The sequence below is a fragment of the Molothrus aeneus genome, chromosome 11 (genome assembly GCF_037042795.1).
Source record: "Molothrus aeneus isolate 106 chromosome 11, BPBGC_Maene_1.0, whole genome shotgun sequence".
NCBI lineage: Eukaryota > Metazoa > Chordata > Aves > Passeriformes > Icteridae > Molothrus > Molothrus aeneus.
In genome coordinates this window covers 5,526,495-5,547,045 of record NC_089656.1, presented here as the reverse complement: position 1 = coordinate 5,547,045, position 20,551 = coordinate 5,526,495, and the positions used below count along the sequence as shown (strand labels likewise).

Genomic DNA, 20,551 nt, shown 5'->3' with positions numbered 1-20,551 from the left:
CATCAGCTTTTAATATCAGTGAATTTTTATTACTTTCTTCTTTTATGAGTTCACTTTGTGTTCTTGATACAAAACAAGTAATTATTTGCTTTGTCTTTGTTTCAGAGTGGAATAATCTCAAATGTACCTCATACTTGATGAAAGTAGAGTAAGACAAAACCTCATGTCTGGCTTGGCCACACCCATTTCCATGTGTTACCAGATAAGGCTTGGGATCTATGACAGGGTGGCATACTGATCCCTCAGGAACAGCCTTTAGAGCATCTGCAAGAGTGAAATCCAAGAGTACCCAAACCACTCCTCAACATCTCCCCAGAGAGAGAAAGACTTTTGAAATGGACAGCAAAACAGTCAGCATGGGGAAACGGGAGCTCCTGGTGAATGTGTCCAGATTCCAAAGGATGAAGGAAAATGGAAATGCAGCCAGGCTGCTGGAGGGGAACACCTACCTCAGCAGCAGTGCTGAACTGCTCCTCACTCTCCTCTGCCCTGACCAGAAGGAGGAACTGGTGGGGGTCTCCTTCATAATCCACACTCCGAGTCAGACTGAGCTCTCCTGTTGCCCCATCGATGCTGAACAGACCCCCAGGATTAGTAAGCAAACTGTAGCTCAGGGATTTCTTTTGATATGACACAGCAGTGACTGTAAGAAAGCTGCATTAAAAGAAATAAAAAGAGAGGACTCAAGGACATAACACGACATTCTGAAAAATATGACAAAAGCAATGCATATCAGGAATGATGGTGCAACCCTGCAGGTCTGCTCAGAGGTATCCTCAGTGAAGTCAGTGACAGCTGTATCTAAACACCAAATTCAAGCATTTTGTTACACAGTGCTTCTATCACCTTGGGGTTAAACAGATAAAGATTCTTGGAAGCAGAACACAGTAAGGATTAAAAATGCAGGAACAGAGGATTTAAATTTTGCTGCAACTGAATTGCCTACTTCAACTTCCTTCTGTGGTAGTGATGGTTTTCAGGCAGGAAACTAAAAGATAAAGCAAGATGAAAAAGATTTGTTTTAATAACAGCACAGTAAGTTTGCTGCAGTCATAGCATCCTAAAGTTCCAATAGATAACAGCAAAAGGATAAAAGCCAGGCCCTATCAGCAGTGTGTGTTACAGCTTACACTGGACACACATTTTTAGCTCATCTGACACGATCTTTTTTCCACTGAAGTGCAACGTGTTTAAAGCCTTCAAGTGGAAACACCCACAACAAGAAGTAAAAGAAGAAAATTAAAACTAAATATTTTTAAAGGATTTAAGCCAGAAAACTAATTCCTCAAGTTCTTTTGCTTTAACATGAACGTTTCTTAGGAAAAAGAACTGCATCTCCCAGGAGAACACACCAACATGATCCTGTGGAAATTACAGTCAAAAAACACAAACTCATTTTGTGCAAACTCCTTTTCCCCCCCTTGCATTGCCACGCTGCTGTACCTCACTTCCCTCTGGTGCACTACTGAACCAATGGACAGCACTGCTGTGGGTCATTATCTCTCTTCACTTTTCTCCCCTATTCTCCTGTGCTGAGGTCTCACAGGCAGTTTCAGCTGGTGCATGACTGCATTCCTGCCAACAGGAATTATTTTGCTCTCCTTCCAGCTCCCTGCCCTATGTTCAAGCCACCTCTCCTCTCCTGCCAGTACTGAAAATCTCAAGGCCATGCTGGGAGCACATTTAACAACCCAACTGAAAACTTTTATTGTCTTTTTTATCCTTGTACCTCCTCAGCTCAGGCTGCCTGTGCAGCTGTAGCTCATTGGTGTGACAGGCAGACCAAAGGAAGGGAAAGGTTTGGTAATGATCCTCTGCTCAGCAGCAGCCTTGAATCAGGCTCTAATTAGGAAATCCCAAACCCAGAAATTCAGTGCATGACAGCAACTGTGTTCTGGTTTGGCAAACCAAACCACTACACCTGCATTCTTGGGTAATTGGTCCAATTTCTGGACAACACATTACAGAAACAACTGTCACACTTTCATTGTGTATATTCAAACCTTTGTAGGTGTAATAACCACACAAAATACTTCATTCCTTTTGGATATTACCAAGTCATTTGATCAACTGACTAATCTACTATCATCTAAGGTGTGTAAACCTATTTCTAATAGTGATAAAAAAGTTATGAATAATTTTATTTTTAATTCTAAACATTATTGAACCCAAGACAACAGGTACCTGTTAGACATTGTAGTATTTTGCAGTTATTCCATTTCTTTTATGCCTGTGCAATTTAATTTTATTGCAGTTTAAAAAAAAAACAACAACTTGTTCTCTACTAAGATTTTGTTTTAAATCTTAACAGTCCTTAGTTATTTGGACACTATAAAACTGAATGTTCCAGACTCAACATTAGCACCACAGATAATATAATATTAATAATATTTGAACTGCCACAGAAGGAACACATTGACTGGAGAAAAGTATTCTCGATTCAAGTGGAAGAGAAAACATTTGTTGTAAGAAAAAAACAGTTTGGAAAAGAAAGGACTGAGTATTCAGATGGACTTATGTTACTAACATTTTCTGTGATATTTCAATTGACATGGTTCCACAAAGGATGGAGAATACAAAGGATGGAAAATAAGTTCTGTGGCATCTTCATTTTAGCTCAGTTTGTCATTGTGTTGAAGACAGGAAAAAGAATCTTTGTTTTTCCAATTTTCTCTTGGTGGTGAAGGCACTTCTCCAAATTTGACATGTAAAATTAATATATTCTTTCACTCAGGATATCTTTCTTCACGAAGTAATGCTAATTTGTATTCTGCATTTTGTTTGAAAGCTAAGAAACAATCAACTTCTAATCCTTACCTTTCTAATATAATTTCAAAAAGTAAGAAAGCACAACTATTCAATAGCACCTCTCCCTGTAAAAGGGTGACTAAAACACTACAACATCAAACTGTGTCAGGATCATTTCTATTAAGAGACCTAACTTGCTTCTCCCAGTATTTATTTATGATTCACAAACAATACCAAGGCTCTGGGGAGATCCAAGAGAAGTCAAAAGCAGGACACAAGCTCCCTGCCCTGCTGTGAGCTGTTACTTACGGTTCTCCTTGCGGGGTGCTCTCCGGAACGTACACCAAGTATGAGATGTTGGTGAACTGTGGTGGCCGAAATCCAGCAATTACAGAAACAGAGGCTGGGGATCCCCTGTTTCCAAGCTGATCTGCTGCTAGTACAGTCAGCAAATACTCCTTGTCCCTCACCAGTGGCAAACCTGTTGTTTTAATCCAGCCAGTGTCCTTCTCAACTTCAAATCTGTCTTCACCACCTGAAAGGAACATGTCCGCAAATTGCCATCAGTGAGAACATTTTTATTTGATTAAAATTAGGAGGAGAATACAGTGTCAATTCCCAAGTTGTCTTTGGCTTAAGATCAACATGCACACTAAGGTTGAAAAGTTTGTTTAGAACTTACATATCAGTCATTACATTTATCATTCATGATTGCATTTCAAAATTCCATTTCATTCTCTGGACAATTATCACTCTTCTTTATCACTGAATAATAAAATAGTTTGGATTGGGAGGGACCTTAAAGTCCATCTCATTCTACCTTCTGCCACAGGCAGGGGCACCTCCTACGAGACCAGCCTGCTCCAAGCCCTGCCCAGCCTGACCCAGGACACTTCCAGGGATCCAGGGGCAGCCACAGCTTCTGTGGGCACCCTGTGCCAGGGCATCCCCACCCTCACAGGGAGGAATTTCTTCCCTACATCCCACCTAAACCTACTCTCTGTCAGTTTAAGCCATTCCCCCTTGTCCTGTCACTCCAGGCTCTTCTGAATAGTCTCTTTCCATCTTTCTTTTATCCTCCAAAACTTTGCTGTTTCTTGACCCCAAGTATCCCTTATCAGAAAATTCTCCACTGGAGAGGTATTGCTGCTCCTCATCTGCTCAGACACTTTTGAACTATTACTAAAGTTTCTTAAAAGGAGACACACAAAATATTCTCACTGAGTTTGTACAAGCTTTGCACAACCCAGACCTTTAAAAATTTGTTACAAATGAACCAGAAGCGTGACTCCCACAAGGGATAGGAACATTAACCCTCCTCTCCACCCAACACACTACTCCTCCACAGCCTGTCTCAAAAATACAGTCCTCATTCCCACCCCTTGCCAAAGCCTTGGGATTATTGACTGCTCCATTCCCCATCATACCCAGGGATATAAATGGGCAAGAACTCAACTTTGCAAAGAAATCTATCCATACATCAATAAAAGTTTCTTTTTCTCACACACAGAGGTGAAGGTTTATGAACTTTTTGCAGGAGGAAGGGAAAGCTGAGGCTAAAAAAGTCACAATAGTGAGGCATAATACTCAGGGAGTGGGAGGGTTAAAATTTACCTTCCAAGAGAAAATATTCTACAGTTCCATGGATCCCTTCATCTGCATCCACAGCAAGCAGCTTGTACACTTCAGTCCCTCCTGCAGCCTCAGGGGAAACCACAGCCAGGAAGGGGAAGGGCTCCATGGCCCACTCAGGGACGTTGTCATTCACGTCTGTCACAGTAAGTGACACGTGCACCAGGTACCAGTCCTTCCCTAAAGGTCACAGCAAAAGGAAGAAATCATTAGACAGCTTCTTCATGGCACTGAGAGTAACAGAAACCTGTCAGGGCCTGAGTGTGCACTTCCTGCAATACTGCTGGCACATAGTCCAGAAACACCTGGAGTCTGAAGTTCCTCTGCAATGAACAGCATCCAGGAACTATGTGGGGAAGAAATAACCAGCACAAGCACTGCTGACCTGCAGGACTGGGGCCACCCATATCACATTCTTCTGAGATCTCTTCTTAGGAAAAATCATACATTCTTAAATTTTCAAAATTTAAATAACGTTTTTCTAAAAAGTGTATTCTTTTTCTGAAGAAGGAAAAAAAAGCATCAAATGTTTTGTTCATGCAAAGTTACAGCAACTCTGAATTTTGCAAGTTAAATACTTGTTGCCAAAAATTCTCATTTACTCTAACCAATGATTTGCCCTTCTGTAAAATTCACTGAAATCCTAATATAGTTTTCACTCCTATTTAAGTTGAAATATTATTAAATACATACAATCAAAATCCAGAAGAACAAACCACCACAAAATGGAACTTAAAAATTTTCCAAAAATGAACAGCATAAGATCCTTAAAAATTGAGGAAAAAATATTTATTATACTTTTACCATTATTAAATTAACCAACTAAATAGCAGAGCTCCTAACAAGTAATAAGTATCAGCCAGGTATTGCTGAAAAGGTGGCAGAAAGGACACTTGAGACACCGATGGAGCAAAGGGGTTTTTTTAACTGATAATGATCAGTAGTATCAGGGAGCACAGTATGAATAAGACTTGTGCCTGTGGGCCAGCCTGGCTTCCAGCAGACTGGCACTGACCTTGTAAATAGTTCTGGCCAGAAGCCAGGCTGATGGTCCTGCAGGCCATACTTGATGCCTCTGGCTCCAGCAGGGTGAGCCCTGTGTGCCCCCAAAGGCAGCACAACTGCACTGGACCTGCACTGTGCTCCACCCTGGAATGTGGCCCAGGCCAAAACTGCCATCTACACTGACAGCATGGCTTAGCCACAAGCTTAATAATGGATGTGAAGAATTTCTAAAGTTGATGGTGTTAATACTTGATTTCAGTGTTGATTTATTATTTATACATACATGAAAACATACAGACAAGCATTTATTTTCAAAACAGCTCTACAGGGAGTGAAACAACATGCTAAAAGGAACATCTAAAACTACCAGTTTTAATTTAAATCTATTAATAATACAAAAACCTTAGTATTTAAGTATATATTGAAGTAGAAAGTGCTGCCAAAATATCTAATCTTGTAGACAATGCTAAGGAAGCCTGTTCTCCCAGGAAGTTCACTTAGGCTGAACTGGTGTACTCATTCTCCCTTTCTACAGCAGTGTGACATCCTTCTACAAAAAACATCCCTATTCCAGCTAAATTCTGTCCCTTTGTGTGAGGTGTGCATGTACAGACATTCTTGCTTCACTCCCACAGAAGCACCACCTCCTGCAGCTTCAGCTTTCCATACTCAGGAGTTCCTGTCTGCTGGCACGCGGCAAGTTTAGCACAGCACATCAGGGTCTGCCATCTGTGAGCAACCAGCTCGTGGGCTGTTGTAAAGAAAACTCCTTGGTGTTGTGACTGGCAAAGTCAGATAGAAGTTTCTTAGTTTAGATTCCTAAGACTTAATCCATCATGACCTTTGAGTACATCTATTTTTACCCAGAAAATTCTCTTAACAGAAAAAATCAGCAGTCACCCAGGATAATCACTGAGGCTCTGTTGAGTTCACCTTGTAAAATTGTATTAATTCCTCTGTATTTTAAACCTGTGAGTACATGGCCTTTTTTGTTTCTCTAAAGAGCAACAAAAAGTATATTGACAGTAACTTGTTAAAGTCAAATTAATTTCTTTGTAATTATACCCTGTACTCAGAATCGAATGTTCTAGGGAATATAATATCAGTTTTACAGTAGCACATATTAAAAAAACAGTGCCTACAGCAAAAGCCAATATCTAATTTATCAAACAGTAAATTCCAGAAGTGATCAGTTTCCTGAAAAAGAAGCTGTACTGGGTTTGCCCATTAAACGTGCCTTGCACCGCTGTAGAACATGGATACATGCAACATGTGTTCTGACATTTTCATGGCAAAATTCCCAGTTTCCATGTACATGCAAGTCTCTTGAAGCCTTCCTGACTGTGTGTTAGGTAGACCCCCTGTGTGTTGGGTATCACTGCACCTCTGCAGACAGAAGTGTTGGGAGGCCCAGTGTAAGGATGCTCAATTCAGCTTCTGTGGACAGATCTTCTTTAAAACAGTGCCTGTGAAGCCAAAGTTTCCAAAGACAAACTGCCTCACCACAAAACACAGCTGGCACTGAGGTGAGAGCACAGTTGTCCACTCTGCTGTTGCACTTCCCTTGCAGTCACCCAGGTGTAGCACAAAAAAAAAGCCAGAAGAAGCTGAGAAACTGTTAAAAAACCTCAAATATGTCAAAAGCAGCAGCATGTATATTACTTCTCACTACCATACTGAATAGTACCAGATGTGCTTTAAATATTTGTGTTCTCATGTCAGAATGTGTGTCCCAAAAGTCCCAGGTCAGCCAGTCCAAGACATCTGAAGAAAATGTAGAGGAGGAAACGTGCTGGACATTGATCCAAAGCTAAAATACACCAGAGCAGCACACAGCAGGGTGAGCTCTACATGAGAAGTGCCAAATGCAATCAGTGACTGTTTGAACACTCCTTAGATTTTAATTAAAAGGTGTCCAAACAGAGTAGCTGCAAAAGGCAGAAGTTAATGTCAAAGTTGCCTGTCTCTTCTCAAAAGAACAGCTCTGGTGGAAGCTGCCCCAGGTTTGTAAATACCCACTATTAGCCTCGTTTGCCTGGGCATACTGTGGGCTTAAAGTAGCAGCACTAAATTAGAAGCTGGGTTAAGAACCTCTGAAAATCTGCCCCTATAATAGCAAGATCTACTGAGGATTTGAATGCTACCTTGGTAACCCTGCTAGGAGTAGAAAGGTTACTGATGTTTGTCTCTCTGGTGTCTGGAAATCATTCTCCTAATCAGCCCCTGAACTCACTGGGATTCAAGTCCTGCTAGAGTTCCTAACATGCATGTATTCCTCTGTCCAAAAGTAAGTCCCAATTTAAGAATAATTCATTTTTATTGAAGAAGCAGTAATTAATCTGGTTACAAATCCCACTTTCATCACTTAACCAATGCCAATTCACTGAAAATTAATATGCTGATACTCAGAACATATTTGTAACTGAGAAACAGTTGTAAGAAAACTGTGCAAAAGTGCATAAGGACCAAGCTTAATCCTCACATGCAAACTTTATTGCTCAAAAACTCAAAGGACTTGGGCACATTCCTCCAGCTATTTGTATTTTAGCCATTTAAGAGACCTTAGTGTCATTTTGACATCTTGGCAAGACCAAAGCTTTCAGCAGTATGTTGGTTACTTCTGAAACACGTGAATAACCTAAAGAATTTTGTTAGGACAGTCAGCAGGGACTGCAGTGCAGGTAATGGAAGAGACAGCATTTAAGTGCCTCTCTTGACCAGCATCCATTTCCACTGCATATGACTCCACAGTTCTTATTGATATATTATCTTCCTCCATCAACCCCAGACAATCTGATTCATAAGAAAAAATGCTGAATAAATCATCATGATTTCCCAGATAAAGGCAGTCTGGAGGAAAATGACTGCCAGTAAGTTTTCCCTTGACTGCATACCATACATCAAAGGAAAAACTGCAGCAGAAACACCGACCAGGACTGGACCTCTCTGCAGGACCTACAAATGTGACCTGACAACTTGTGGAAACAACATCAGGGTGTCCAGTGAAGCATGATGGGACAAGGGCTTGCCAGAGGACAGCCAATGTGATGAAGAGACTGACAGCAACAATAATGTCTGGGTAATATGTGGATGTCTAGCAGGACAATGCATTCAGGATTTCAAAGTACATGATATTTTTTTAAGCATAACTCCAAATTCTAATTAGCACAGCAAGTATTTCCAGGTTTTTGCTTGACTGTAATTACCATGACACACACAAAAGGCAGTCTCTTGTGTTTTGTAACTGACACAGCTGCTTGCCTGCAGAACAGACCTTAAACCAGATTTGCAACTCGTTTTGAATAAGGTACATAAAATTAATTTTCTCCCTTACTTATGGAAATCTTTTGTGCTTTAAGACAGTGGATGGATAGAAATTTTAGTACTATACACCTCCCTATAGTTCAGGTGTCTCAATGCCTCTGTCCATCAAAACATCCCCCTTATGTACCTTACAGGTATATTCATTATATATTTACATCAGTACATAAAAGTAACAGTACATGAACATCAATCTGCATTCATATATTATGGTTAATAGTGCTTTATTAGTACTATATGTGCAGTAATATTGCTACATTATAGAAGCAAATAATATGGTACAATTCCATTCAAATCTTAGCAGAAACAGCTTAAAACTGATAATCCTCTGTGGATTTGGGTTAAGTCCTACAAACACACAGAGAGGTTCTACTGAAATGATCTGTTCCCAATACCAGGCCCTGACAAGCAGTGGAGATATCTGCCACTACATCCAGCAGTGTAAAGTCAGTCACTACTGAGATCCTAAGTCAGAAATCTGACCCAGGCTTCATTTTCCCAAAAAGAATTTTCAAACTCTTGTGTAACACAATAGCAATTACAACTGTCTCAATATTAAATGCTAGATGTTTGACTTTCAAGCCAGGAACACCATAGATAGCTTACACAATGTCATCCATTCAAAAGAAATCCTACTCAAAGAATGGTTCTGCTAATTAGGCTGTTGGCATACACACAGATTTTGCATTTGACAGATTTTCTTCCCTAGCTTCAGACAACAGAAAAATTTAAATTGCTTTCTCACAGATACTGAGCAAGAGGAGATAAAACACAAAATGGCCCTTGGTGATCATGAACATGACAGTAACATAACACTGGAATATCTTATTTCAAAAATGAGTATTTTTAAAAGTCATAGAGAAAATAATACTTCCTATTCAAAAGGGTAAAATCACCTTTTTATTTAATCAGAAAGTATATTTCCTCTTATTTTTCTTCAATGTGGAAAATAGCAAAAACAGGTTCTATAAGCAGATTGCTTTTCCCATATATTTGCAAACACCATTTATTTGCCCTTTGCAGTATCAAATCTAAGCCCCCTCCACAGCTCTCTTTTCAATTTATACAGGAAACTAAAACTAAAATTATAAACTCAAGTCCAGAGGTTTTTCCTACTTTAGCTGCTTAATTCCCTATTAGAGTCAATTCGTGTATCATCAAAAATCCTTCTTAGGGCAGCTCATCCTGAAGTCTGCTTTTTTCCTCTCTGATATTCCCTCCAGTTGGAATTACTTCCTTTTAACTTAATATTACTGACAAAAGCTGTAGCACTGAAATTCATTCCCTATCACCAAAATCAATCTTCATAATCCACTGCTGAAACTTCATCATAGGTATCTATCTGTAATTGCTTATTTTTCATGCCTATCTGTGGCTGAAAACTGATAAACAGAAGGATTTATTATACTGCCTTGCTCTGAAATCCAACCACATTAGGTAAGGTAATACACTAGCTGGCCACCTTTCTGCTCACAGGAAATATATTATACATCATCAGTCATCATTTTCATCCCTCAGAAAAAAAGCAAACAAAAAAATTAAATAACTTGCTGGGAAGTTTAATCATAGTAAAAATGGAAATAAATGGTGATGAGTCAGTAAAAAAATAGGGAATGTCTCTAAAACATTTAAACAGCAATAACAACAACCAAACAAACCAGGAAAAAGCCTTAATACTCATACACTATGAAGACTGGGTTACACTTCCCACATCAAATTTAGGATACACAGAGGAACTTAGGAAGGGAAAGCCCTCTCAAAATCATGAACTTCTTGGGACAGTTCAAGTTAAAGACTTGTCAAGATGGAAGAACATACTGAAAATTACAAAAACCAATCAGGTATCTTGATGGGATAATGGTTCTCTTCTGCTTTAGCTTTTTACAGCTTTACTGAATCCAGGCTTATTTGAAAAATCTCTTCTGTGATGTTCACCATTAATTTTCTGGGAAGGGATTTTAACATAGAGTAACAAACCAGTTGCTCCAACCTGCTGTTGCAGCTGGTTATAAAGGTTCATTGGATTGCAGAGAGATATTGCAAATTGATACATCCTGTCATTTCAGAGAGCAACTAGCAAAAATATTCTCCCACCTACCAATAAAGTTACACCAAAGGTGGCAGGAAGAAGGCAAAGGATTTCATACTTAATCATTGAGTTAACAGCAGCTTCTGAAGGCTCTTCTGGTTAAACCAAGCCCTGAAAATCAAGCCTGCTGAAGCTGACTGCAGTTTCAAACACTGTAGGTCAGAGTTGCCTCTAAAGCCATCTCTTTTCACCATGTCATTTTAAAAGATGCTGTCAATCTGTGAAATCCAACGGATTCTCAGACTTCTGATTGCATTAGGATTATATAACTGTCTTTGCTCTCAAAAATCCAATGGATAATTCTATAAGACGAGACTTGGAAATAAAATCCTTATATTCATGCAAAATGTAGGCTTCTCTGCATCAGTGTAATTGATAAAACTGACAATGCCAGACATTCTGATTTTTAAAAATCTGACAATAGAGAATATGTAGTTGACTGAACATGTCTCTGCAATTGTGGACAAACATTGTACATTCCATGAATATTCTGAGGGAAGAGGTATTATATTATCATGATTAAACCACAATGGGTGAGAAGCTAGGCTGCTCCTGGCGTTTTCAGGTCATTACAATTTATTTTTAAAAGAAGATTATGAGAGTGTTAAAAGTCTTGCAAGCCTTGAGGTTACTATTGCTATTACATACTGCCCTAAATCCATCAGCAAATTAAGTATTCAAGCTGGTATTTTTCTTTATGGCTTGTGGGTTTTTTTAGGTTGCTCCCACTTTTTACCCTAAATAGACAAATGTTTTTTGAAAACTTGGGGTTTTTATTTGGGTTACTCCAAGTTAAATGCTTGGAGTTGGTTGAGAGGATATTGAAGTTTTGAAGACCCTCTGCAAATATCATACTGTGTTATTTTAAAACCTCACTCTATAATATGCCTTCATGTAAAATACCTACTGAGTATAGAGTTTGGGAAGACACATCTTCAGAAAAAAATCTTAATGCCCTAAGCCTCTAGCTGCAATCAGGAGAAATCTCTTTTCCCATTTTCATACCATAACATGAGATAAAAGCTACTGGTTATTGTACCCAGTCCTACTGTATATCCTTCAAAAAATAGGACAATTATGCACAAACATTTCTCTACTGTCGTTTCTGAAAATTCCTGAGGTATATGATGGGCTACTTTTAAGTACAGTAGTTTGCTCATTCATAAAACATAAACCTTCTAAAGAGATAACTTTGATGGGCTCAAGCTGGGGACAGCCCATGTTCTCTCCTAATATGCCTCATCTTTTTTGCAGACAGAATAATGACAGCCTGGCATGTCTCTGCTCCTTACCATCATACAGCTTTTAAAATAGAAGTTAAAGCAAACCAGAAAACAAAAGTAAAGAAAGCACCAGAGGATCTCAATGATCATGGCAGAAAGGATATTAGCATAAATAATCAATTAAAAGGCATTAAGGTGATGACCATGTTATCAGGGACTTCCAGTGTGGCATCAATCTTCTGAGGGTGGCAGTCAGGGAAACCAAGCGTGCCCAGATGTGAAATAATGACTGCAAATTAATAATCACAACAGACTCCTTAAATAACAAAACATGTCTTAATGAATTACTATTGATTGCCAAAAAGCATTATCATAAATAGAGGACTTGGCTAAAGCAGGAGCAGCCACTGTGCCACTGTAAGATGGGAAGTTCTCATGAAATCTTTCTTAAAGTTTCTTGGGGAAAATCCAGCTTGTTTTTCCATAGTCTTTCATGGGCAAGGAGGAAAAAATTTTTAAAAAGGAAAAAAAAGGTAAAAATGCCACCACAATCAGTAGCTTCACTAACAGAGCCTGCTGTACATCCTTGGATCATCGTGGAATCCTAGAATGATTTGGGTAGGAAAGGACCTTAGAGGTCATCTCATTCCAACCTCCCCGCCATGGGCAGGGACACCTCCCACTAAACTAAGCTGCTCCAGGCCCCATCCAGCCTGGCCTGGATGTTCTATAATTTATTTGCTCTATCAAACTGTCAAATTTGTGCTGGAATTTAGTTGGATTTTGAGAAAAAAGGAAGTTCATTTCTTTTGTAGAAACTGAATGTTTGAGATGATAAACAGCCAGAAGATCTAAACAGCTTTGGTGTTCAAGTCACAGCAGTCTCAGAAAGATATTTTTAATCTGACTGCTTGGAATAAAAAGCAGGAAATTTCAAAATATTCAGACTGATCAAACACCAAGATGGTGCTCCACAGCTTCCTCAGACATTCCTTTCTGCCACAGATCAGTAACATTCCCAACCTGTAAACACCTATAGCTGTCCTGAATGCACACAGAACACACTTTTTTTTACTTAAGTGCATGAAACCCACTGCTGTTTAATGAAATCCATCTGCTGGATAATAGATGATGATTTCAACTTAAGCTGAGTTTGAAGTGTAACTGTTGACAGATGTAATTCATGAAAGAGGCAATAAGAAATGTAAAAGGCAAAACATTACCCAGAAGCTACTTAATTCTTAGGGATGATCCCCCCAGAATCAATACAGCTAGTAAGGGACTAAGGCCCCAGATAAAATTAAAACAGATGATCCTTGACTTCCAAGCACAAAATCCTTCAAGGTGAAAATATTACCAAAATTGGGATCTCCACTCTCTATGTTGATTTAAACAGGATAAATATATTTAACATACAAGAGATGCTGTTAACTGTTGGAAGGCATGTCAAACATCACCCTCAGTGAATCCCCTGATGAGAAAAAATGAATGGCAGGAGATTACAAAGCTAAAGCTCATGGATCAAGTAAGGTCAAGGGAGCTTGAGACAGCAGGATTAGAGAGGTGGGATCTTTAATGCACTTCCCCCAAGCACTAATGGAATAATAATGGCTCCTTCTCAAATTAAATGCTACCCCATGTTGAAATATTAATGTGTATGACAGTCTAAGAAATGTTACCTTCTGCTCACTGGGTAAAAATTTAAAATAGCATTATGCTTTTGCAAAGAGTAAATTGTATCCCAATTAATTGAATGGTATAAAATCCTAAAATGCCACCAAAAAATGTGAGCATAACCATCAGTCCTTCCAGGCAAGGTTAACTGAAGAATTTAACCCAGGGCTGAGTGATCATTGGGTCACCAGAGGAAACTCCTCCTCAAGGACCATGTGCCAAAAAACAAGTTAAGCCCTGACATTCTGGCATTCTCTTTATTTATATGGCACAAACTAATGCATAGGGTTTTCCTGGTGTTTCCCTTTGGTTTGAGGTTGTCAAGTTTGTGTTTTGGTTTATTTTATTTTGGATTAAATGTTTGCTAGTTATGAAAAACATAAAGATTGCCAGGCCATTCTTCAATTTCAAGTGTTGTCAGCTCTCAAGACTGATTTTTCTGTCCGGTGCCAAGGCAGAACCTCACAGCACCTTCCAGTATCTGAAGGAGCTTGCAGGGAAGCCAGAGGGACATCCTTTGTCAGGAAGTGCAGTGACAAGAAAAGGAGTCATGGGTACAGATTGGAAGAGGGGAAATTTAGGTTAGGATGTTAGGAAGAAATCTTTTACTGTGAGGCTGGTGAGAGACTTGAAGAGGTGTCTCAGGGAGGTTGTGCATGATCCCAGCCTGGCACTGTTCAAGTTTAGGTTGGGTAGGAGCTCACCTGAAGCTGAAATACCAACCAAGAGACTATGTCCTCTCTTGTCCAGGCCCTGAAACTCCCCCACAGGCACAGGAGAGCCCATTCCATTAAAAAAACCCAAACCAAAAAAAAAAAAAAAACCAACAAAAAAAAAAAAACAACAACAAAAAACCAACAAAAAACAAACCACCAAAAAACCACAAACAAACAAAAAAAACCAAAAAACAAAAAAACCCCAAAAACCCCCCAAAACCAAACAAAACCCATTCATTAAAAAAGTCCAGATTTTTCTGTTGCTACTTTCTAGTGACTAATTACTGACTCCAGAAAACAAAAGTATGATAAAACTAAGTCTACAATGTAACAAAAATCCAGAGAGATACACAATGAATAAACAGAACTAGTAACACAGTATTTCCTCTACATATTGCAGTTAATTTTACTGTAGCAATAAAATAGACCAAATTGTTATTTCAAAGGATAAAAAAGATTTTTTTGGGCATCTACATTAAAATAAAACCATGACATTGATAACCAAAATATGCCTGGTCACAAAGCAACCACAGCATGTAATGCACTGGTAATGATAATAATTATGGTAGTGATTTGTGCACATCACTAACAAAAGTCTTAGAGCTCAACTGCAGCTTTGCCAAAAAACCTCTACCCTGGATGCTGAAAAGTTCTTCAGACTGCAAAAGCCCTTCAAATCTACCCCTGACATGGGTGAACATACACCAGCACAAAGCCTGTGGTCTACCAAGTACTCAGGCAGTACTGAGTGAGCGTGTTACACTGATAGGTATTTGCCAGGCCCAAGTGGAGTGGGCTCCCTTGACTCATACCTTCCACAAAATGCAGCTCAGAGAGAGAAAACCCTTCCCAGTCAGCAACAGGTGGGAGATAGCTGGATATTGAGATACCAAAGGTCTGGCTGCATCTGGAAGCCCAGCCCTGCACACACTGCTGTTCTGATTATCCAGGACAGAGCTGAGAGGAAGCAAACAAAAAATATTCCAACTTCTCTTTTAGCTAAAGGGGGGAAATAAACAAACATACAGCCTGTTACATGCCACTTGAAGAAAATTCAATTCAGGCAAAGGACATCTACACAGTCCCATTTATGAGCTAAAGAGTGGGGGCTGTCACAAACTAGGAATAAACTGCTCAGTGTTGCTTTATTACCATATACCCATCTTCTTGCTACTAATTTGAGAAAGGTCCATCAGACAAAAAAAAAACCAAACTAAAACTACAGTTATGGTGCCCAGAGATACATTAGGATCACTTGTGGCACAATGCTTTTAAGCACTTGTTACTGCTGTAAGTCATGAAGTGCACATTACAAATGAATCTCAATAAACTACACTGAAAAGATAAAGGAAAAGAGGGTAGACTTTATATGCTAAAGTATTTAAACATCTTGTCTTATCCTCAACATCATTGCCTGGGTTGAAGAAGAGAGTAATGACAGAATTAATTATTGGTTCATTTCAGTTCACAGTTACCAGGCAGCAAGAAGAATGGAAAGAGAAAAATATATTGAAGAAATTAATACAATATTATACCACTTGACAATAGACACCTGATATCATAAGCTCTAATACTAGAAACCACAGCTACTGAAATGTTTATGGTTATGTGTAATGTAAAATAAGTGACCACAAACACTAAAAGCAAAGTAAATAAACTGGAGGAAGAACCTGAACTTGCACTTTTATTCACAACAAAACTCAGTGTAGCCATCTCCACACTTTAATTCATCCTGAAAGTTCACTTCTGTAAATACTGTGTTTTCTCCTGGAGCTTTTGCAATATTTTGCACCTATTTCAGCCTAAGAAAAACACATCATTATGCTAGGCATCTTTCTCCTATCCCTTCCTTTTGGTTTTCATTTTACAGATGACTGCAGTTTGGACTGTAAGTAAGCAGAGAAAACTTTCTAAATCTGTTTCAAAGTATTATGTCAAATGTATTTTAACTCCTATAAAATGAGTATGAAAGCATTCTGCAACTTGAAAGAGTTGAAAGTACCAAGTCTTTACTAACCTTTAACTAATGTAAACAATAGTATTAAGATGCATTTTGAATTTGGTCTCCCTTAAACCAAGAAACTTAGATCATCACTACCTAAAGTATGGCATTTGGACTGTCCACAATTAATTGCTGTCTAACTAATCTCTGAGTCAGAACTTAGTCCTACATATTTCTTAGAGATTTATTCACTTACTACTACATACTACCAGCACTAATACATTAGGCTACTGGAAAATGCTCCAAACTACTTAGTGAAAATATATGATGGTTTAAAAAAAAAAAATCCCTAAAATTAAGTAAAAACTTGTTTCAGATTTTTGTAAACTCCATTAGCAAGCATTGCCCTGGAAGTGAAATCTCAGGCATGACAGAATGACAAGCTTTGTTCCAGGCAATCTCAGACTTCTATATCCAAACTAGGTAAGGGAAAAAACGATCACAAAGGTGAGACCAGCAGTAACCCGGGGCAAGGTTAGCTACCACTGCTCTAACAACATCTTCTTGATCCTGACAGAGGGGCTGCCACCAGCAAAGGGCTGGAACTTGAGCTACATGACAGAGTGGTGAACATCCCAGCAGCACGCTCGGATTGACCCGCTGGGCTCTGTCACTGCCTCGGAGCAATGACATTCCCCTCGGCAGGCAGCCTTGCTCCAGACTGACTAGCAGGGGTCGGACACACAAAGTGCTGTGGTTTGGAAATTGGTCTGTCAAGCTCTTGGTCTGCAGCCAAAGCTCAGGCTGGAACACAGCTCAAAGCCAGTGCAAGTGACTGACACCGACACGCGACAGCGACAGGCACGACAAAACCCCAGAGAGAAGGCGAGGAGGATCTGAGAGCTGCTCCTCAGGACCCGAGCGAAAGGAGCTGCTGGGGTAGCCTTGCTTCACAGGGGGAAGCATCCGTGCCACCGAAACTGCCAGCGCTAATTAGAGCCCTGCAGGCATCCTCAGGGATTGCCAGACACCGAGGAATAGACTGCCTCTCGCTCCTATGGGCTGCCCCTCAGTCAAAAGCCGGCGAGATAAGGAGAGGAATCGCGTGGGAAGCTTTTCATCTCTCCCGCCTGCGCTGCTCTGTGGCTGAGGGAAATCACCCTGAGCAGCTGGAGTGCTGAGCAGTTAATCGTTTTCACAACCACTAAAAGTCTCATCATGCCAAACCCTTCCTGAACCTTTCCAAGATGAAATCAGGCCAACCAACTCATGTCTTCTGATAAGATTTTCTCCAGAATACTCGTTCTGGGCAATCTCTGCAACCTTGTTACAATCGCAATACTCAATCTGGGTAATCTCTGCAATCTTGTTACAATCCAAGTAACATAAAAATTAAAAAAGCGACATGGTTAATGGGCAGAGATATCCACCATTCATAAATTAAAAATGTGCTTAAACTAATCTGTATTTTTATAGGTGAAAAATATTAACCAACATCACAATTAAAAGGAAAAGAGAATTTTAAAAAGCAGTATGTGTAATCAGCAAATGAAATTAGCTATTGTATTTAATTTGAGTAAGAGCTTGTGAAAAATGACAGTTTAAGTCACAGACATGCCATTTTAATGGTGTACATTGAACTCCTGAGATATTTTTTTAAAAAGAACAGCTACCTAAACACAAGGGCTCCAGTCCTGCCAAACCCCACGTCAGGCTTGTGAGTCAAACACACTCAACTTTAATAATGACTCAAAACTCAATGGCTTCAGCTGCATGCTGCAAATTAGGCACTTACAGGACGAGCACTATAGAGAATACTCTAATAACAAACACCTGTACTGTGCCTCGACCACTCAGTAACAAATAAAAATTCTAACCAGTGAAACACTTAAATTCTGCTAAACACCTTACTGCTCCAAGCATTTTCACGCAGCTGTACAGTCCACTTTTCCTAAACTACATAGCGCCTCTGGTCACTTCCAGTGTTTTTAATGCTAATAGTTTACAGATTTAAAAGACCAAAAGTACATTCCACAGCACTGCATATGACACCTGATGCTAAGTCATCGTTAGGTGCTTTGTCTGCAGTCACCCGGGGCCAAACTGTCCTCGGACTCCCCGATGGGACCAGACCACTGCTTCGTCTAAGACTTTGCCTAACACGCACCTCGGCGCTCCTGGACGCGGACGACGAGCTCCCAGGCGGCCACCGCCTCCCTGTCCAGGGCGGCGCGCAGCGTCACCTCGCCGCTCTCTCGCTCCACGCTCACCGGCGACTCCTCGACGGGCGGCGACAGCAGCTCGAACCACGCGGAGGCGAAGCGCGCTGGGGCCAGGGTGGCCAGGCGGGTGCCCGGCCGGGCGTCCTCGGGCAGGGCGAGCGCCAGGGGCGCGGCGGGCGGCAGCGCGGCCCGGCGGCGGCGGGGCGGCGGCGGCGGGAGGCGCTTGGGCTGCGGCAGCACCTCCAGCTCCAGGGGCTCGCTGAGCAGCGCGGGCCGGCCGCGATCCCGCGCGTAGACGCGCAGCGGGATGGGAGCGCGCAGGTGGAGCAGGGAGCTCACCAGCACCACGCGTCCGCTGCGCGGCACCACGAAGAAGTGCGCGCTGCGCGGGAGGGCGAAGTAGCGCAGCTCCGCGTTGGCGCCCGCGTCCGCGTCCTCGGCCCGCGCCTGCCACACCTGGGACTTGAGCGCCAGCGTCTCCTCCACGCGGAGCTGCGCGGAGCCCGGCCCCACGAACCGCGGCGCGTTGTCGTTGTCGTCCAGGACGCGCACGGTGAGCGCGGCCAGCTCGGCGGGCGCGGCGCCCTGGGGCTCGCAGCGCTTGCAGCACAGCCCCAGGCGGAGCGAGTACAGCGCCCGCGCCTCGCGGTCCAGCGGGCGGCGGGTGCGCAGCCACACGCGGGCCGTGCGCGCGTCCAGCGACACCTGGAAGTGCGAGTGTCCCTCGCCCAGCAGCTGCAGGTGCCAGCGACGCCCCTGCACCTTGGCGCACCAGGGCTCGGGCCCCAGCCGCGTCAGGGGGATGCTGAGCCCGCGCACCCGCGTGCCCGCCGGCCGGTTCTCCGCGACGTGCCCGTCGAACGAGGGTGTCCTGCGCGGCGCGGCGCGGGCGGCGGCCAGAGCCCAGCAGAGCAGCAGGCAGCCGGCGGCGCGCCGCGCTCCGCGGGGGGCCATGCCGGCTGCGAGCGGCGGCTGCGGGCGGGCGGGTGCGCGGCGCTCCCCGCGCTGCCCGGCCCTGCCCGCCGCTCCCCGCAGTGGGCGGGCGGGGAGGGGCCGGGGCACACGGGGCCGCTCCCGCCCCCGCCCTGCCTTCCCCCGCTCCGAGAGCACGCGGAGCGAACCGTCCCGTGCGCCGGCTGTAGGATGTCCCCGCCAGGCGAGCTGCCCAAACGATCCCGCTGGCGGAACAAGTGCCGCTCGCTTTTCCTCCTCCGGCAGCCGAGTTCTTCCTCCGCGCGCCGCGGGCATCGCTGCACAGGTGATGTCCTGCAGTCTGTTACATGTCAAGCAAGCTCTCCTAGCACTCCGGTGCCCCCTGAAAACATTTAATTGTTGATTTCTAGACAGCTACCTATTCTGAAATGCCAGTTTTGCTCTCAGCTTGTACTTGAGGGCTGTCACTGACCTGAAGTCACATCTTTGGTCACAATTAATTAGCTCCCTTATATCTCCGGATTTGTGAAGGTAAAAAAATTCTTGACGAAATGTAGCTTGACTAAAGAATGATTCTGGTGATAACCAGAGAGAAATATAACCCAGCATTTATTTGCCTGTTTGGATTTTCAGAGTAAAACTAAAAACCCAATAAAAGTAAATTTCGCCATGTTATGACTACATAAATCAGGGATGTTGTAGAAAAAGTTACTGGATTATGCAATTCCTCTTCAAAACAGATCAGTGCTTTCAAGAATAAAGTCCAAAACAATACAAAATGGATATTGGCTGTGTTTATGTAGTACATGAATCATTTAACATTAAGAATCATTCTGAGATTAAAGAACAGCAAAATAACAAAAGATACTCTGTATTGGTCACGTTACTTGAATTTCATGAGACTGAATAATGTTTACATTTCTCATAAAACAGTGCATTTCCCTTATGTATACCACCCAAAACTGTGAAAAACTTCATGGACACAAAATTGTGCTTTCCTGTAAACCTTTTGGACAAACTGGTTGTCTCTTTGGGGAATTGGCAGT

At 41.9% G+C, this 20,551-nt stretch overlaps 1 protein-coding gene across 1 annotated transcript in view; it reads right to left on the bottom strand.

Moving 5' to 3' along the window:
• LOC136561154 (neural-cadherin-like) overlaps nucleotides 1–19,526 on the bottom strand; it is a 62,323-nt gene extending 42,797 nt beyond the window's left edge. The window contains exons 1-4 of the mRNA XM_066557319.1: nucleotides 18,518–19,526; nucleotides 4,363–4,560; nucleotides 3,058–3,283; nucleotides 450–654 (exon numbers count right to left, since the gene is read on the bottom strand). Coding sequence (XP_066413416.1) covers nucleotides 450–654; nucleotides 3,058–3,283; nucleotides 4,363–4,560; nucleotides 18,518–19,526 — 1,638 coding nt within the window. The remainder of the gene's footprint in view (nucleotides 1–449; nucleotides 655–3,057; nucleotides 3,284–4,362; nucleotides 4,561–18,517) is intronic.
• Nucleotides 19,527–20,551: the final 1,025 nt, after the last annotated feature.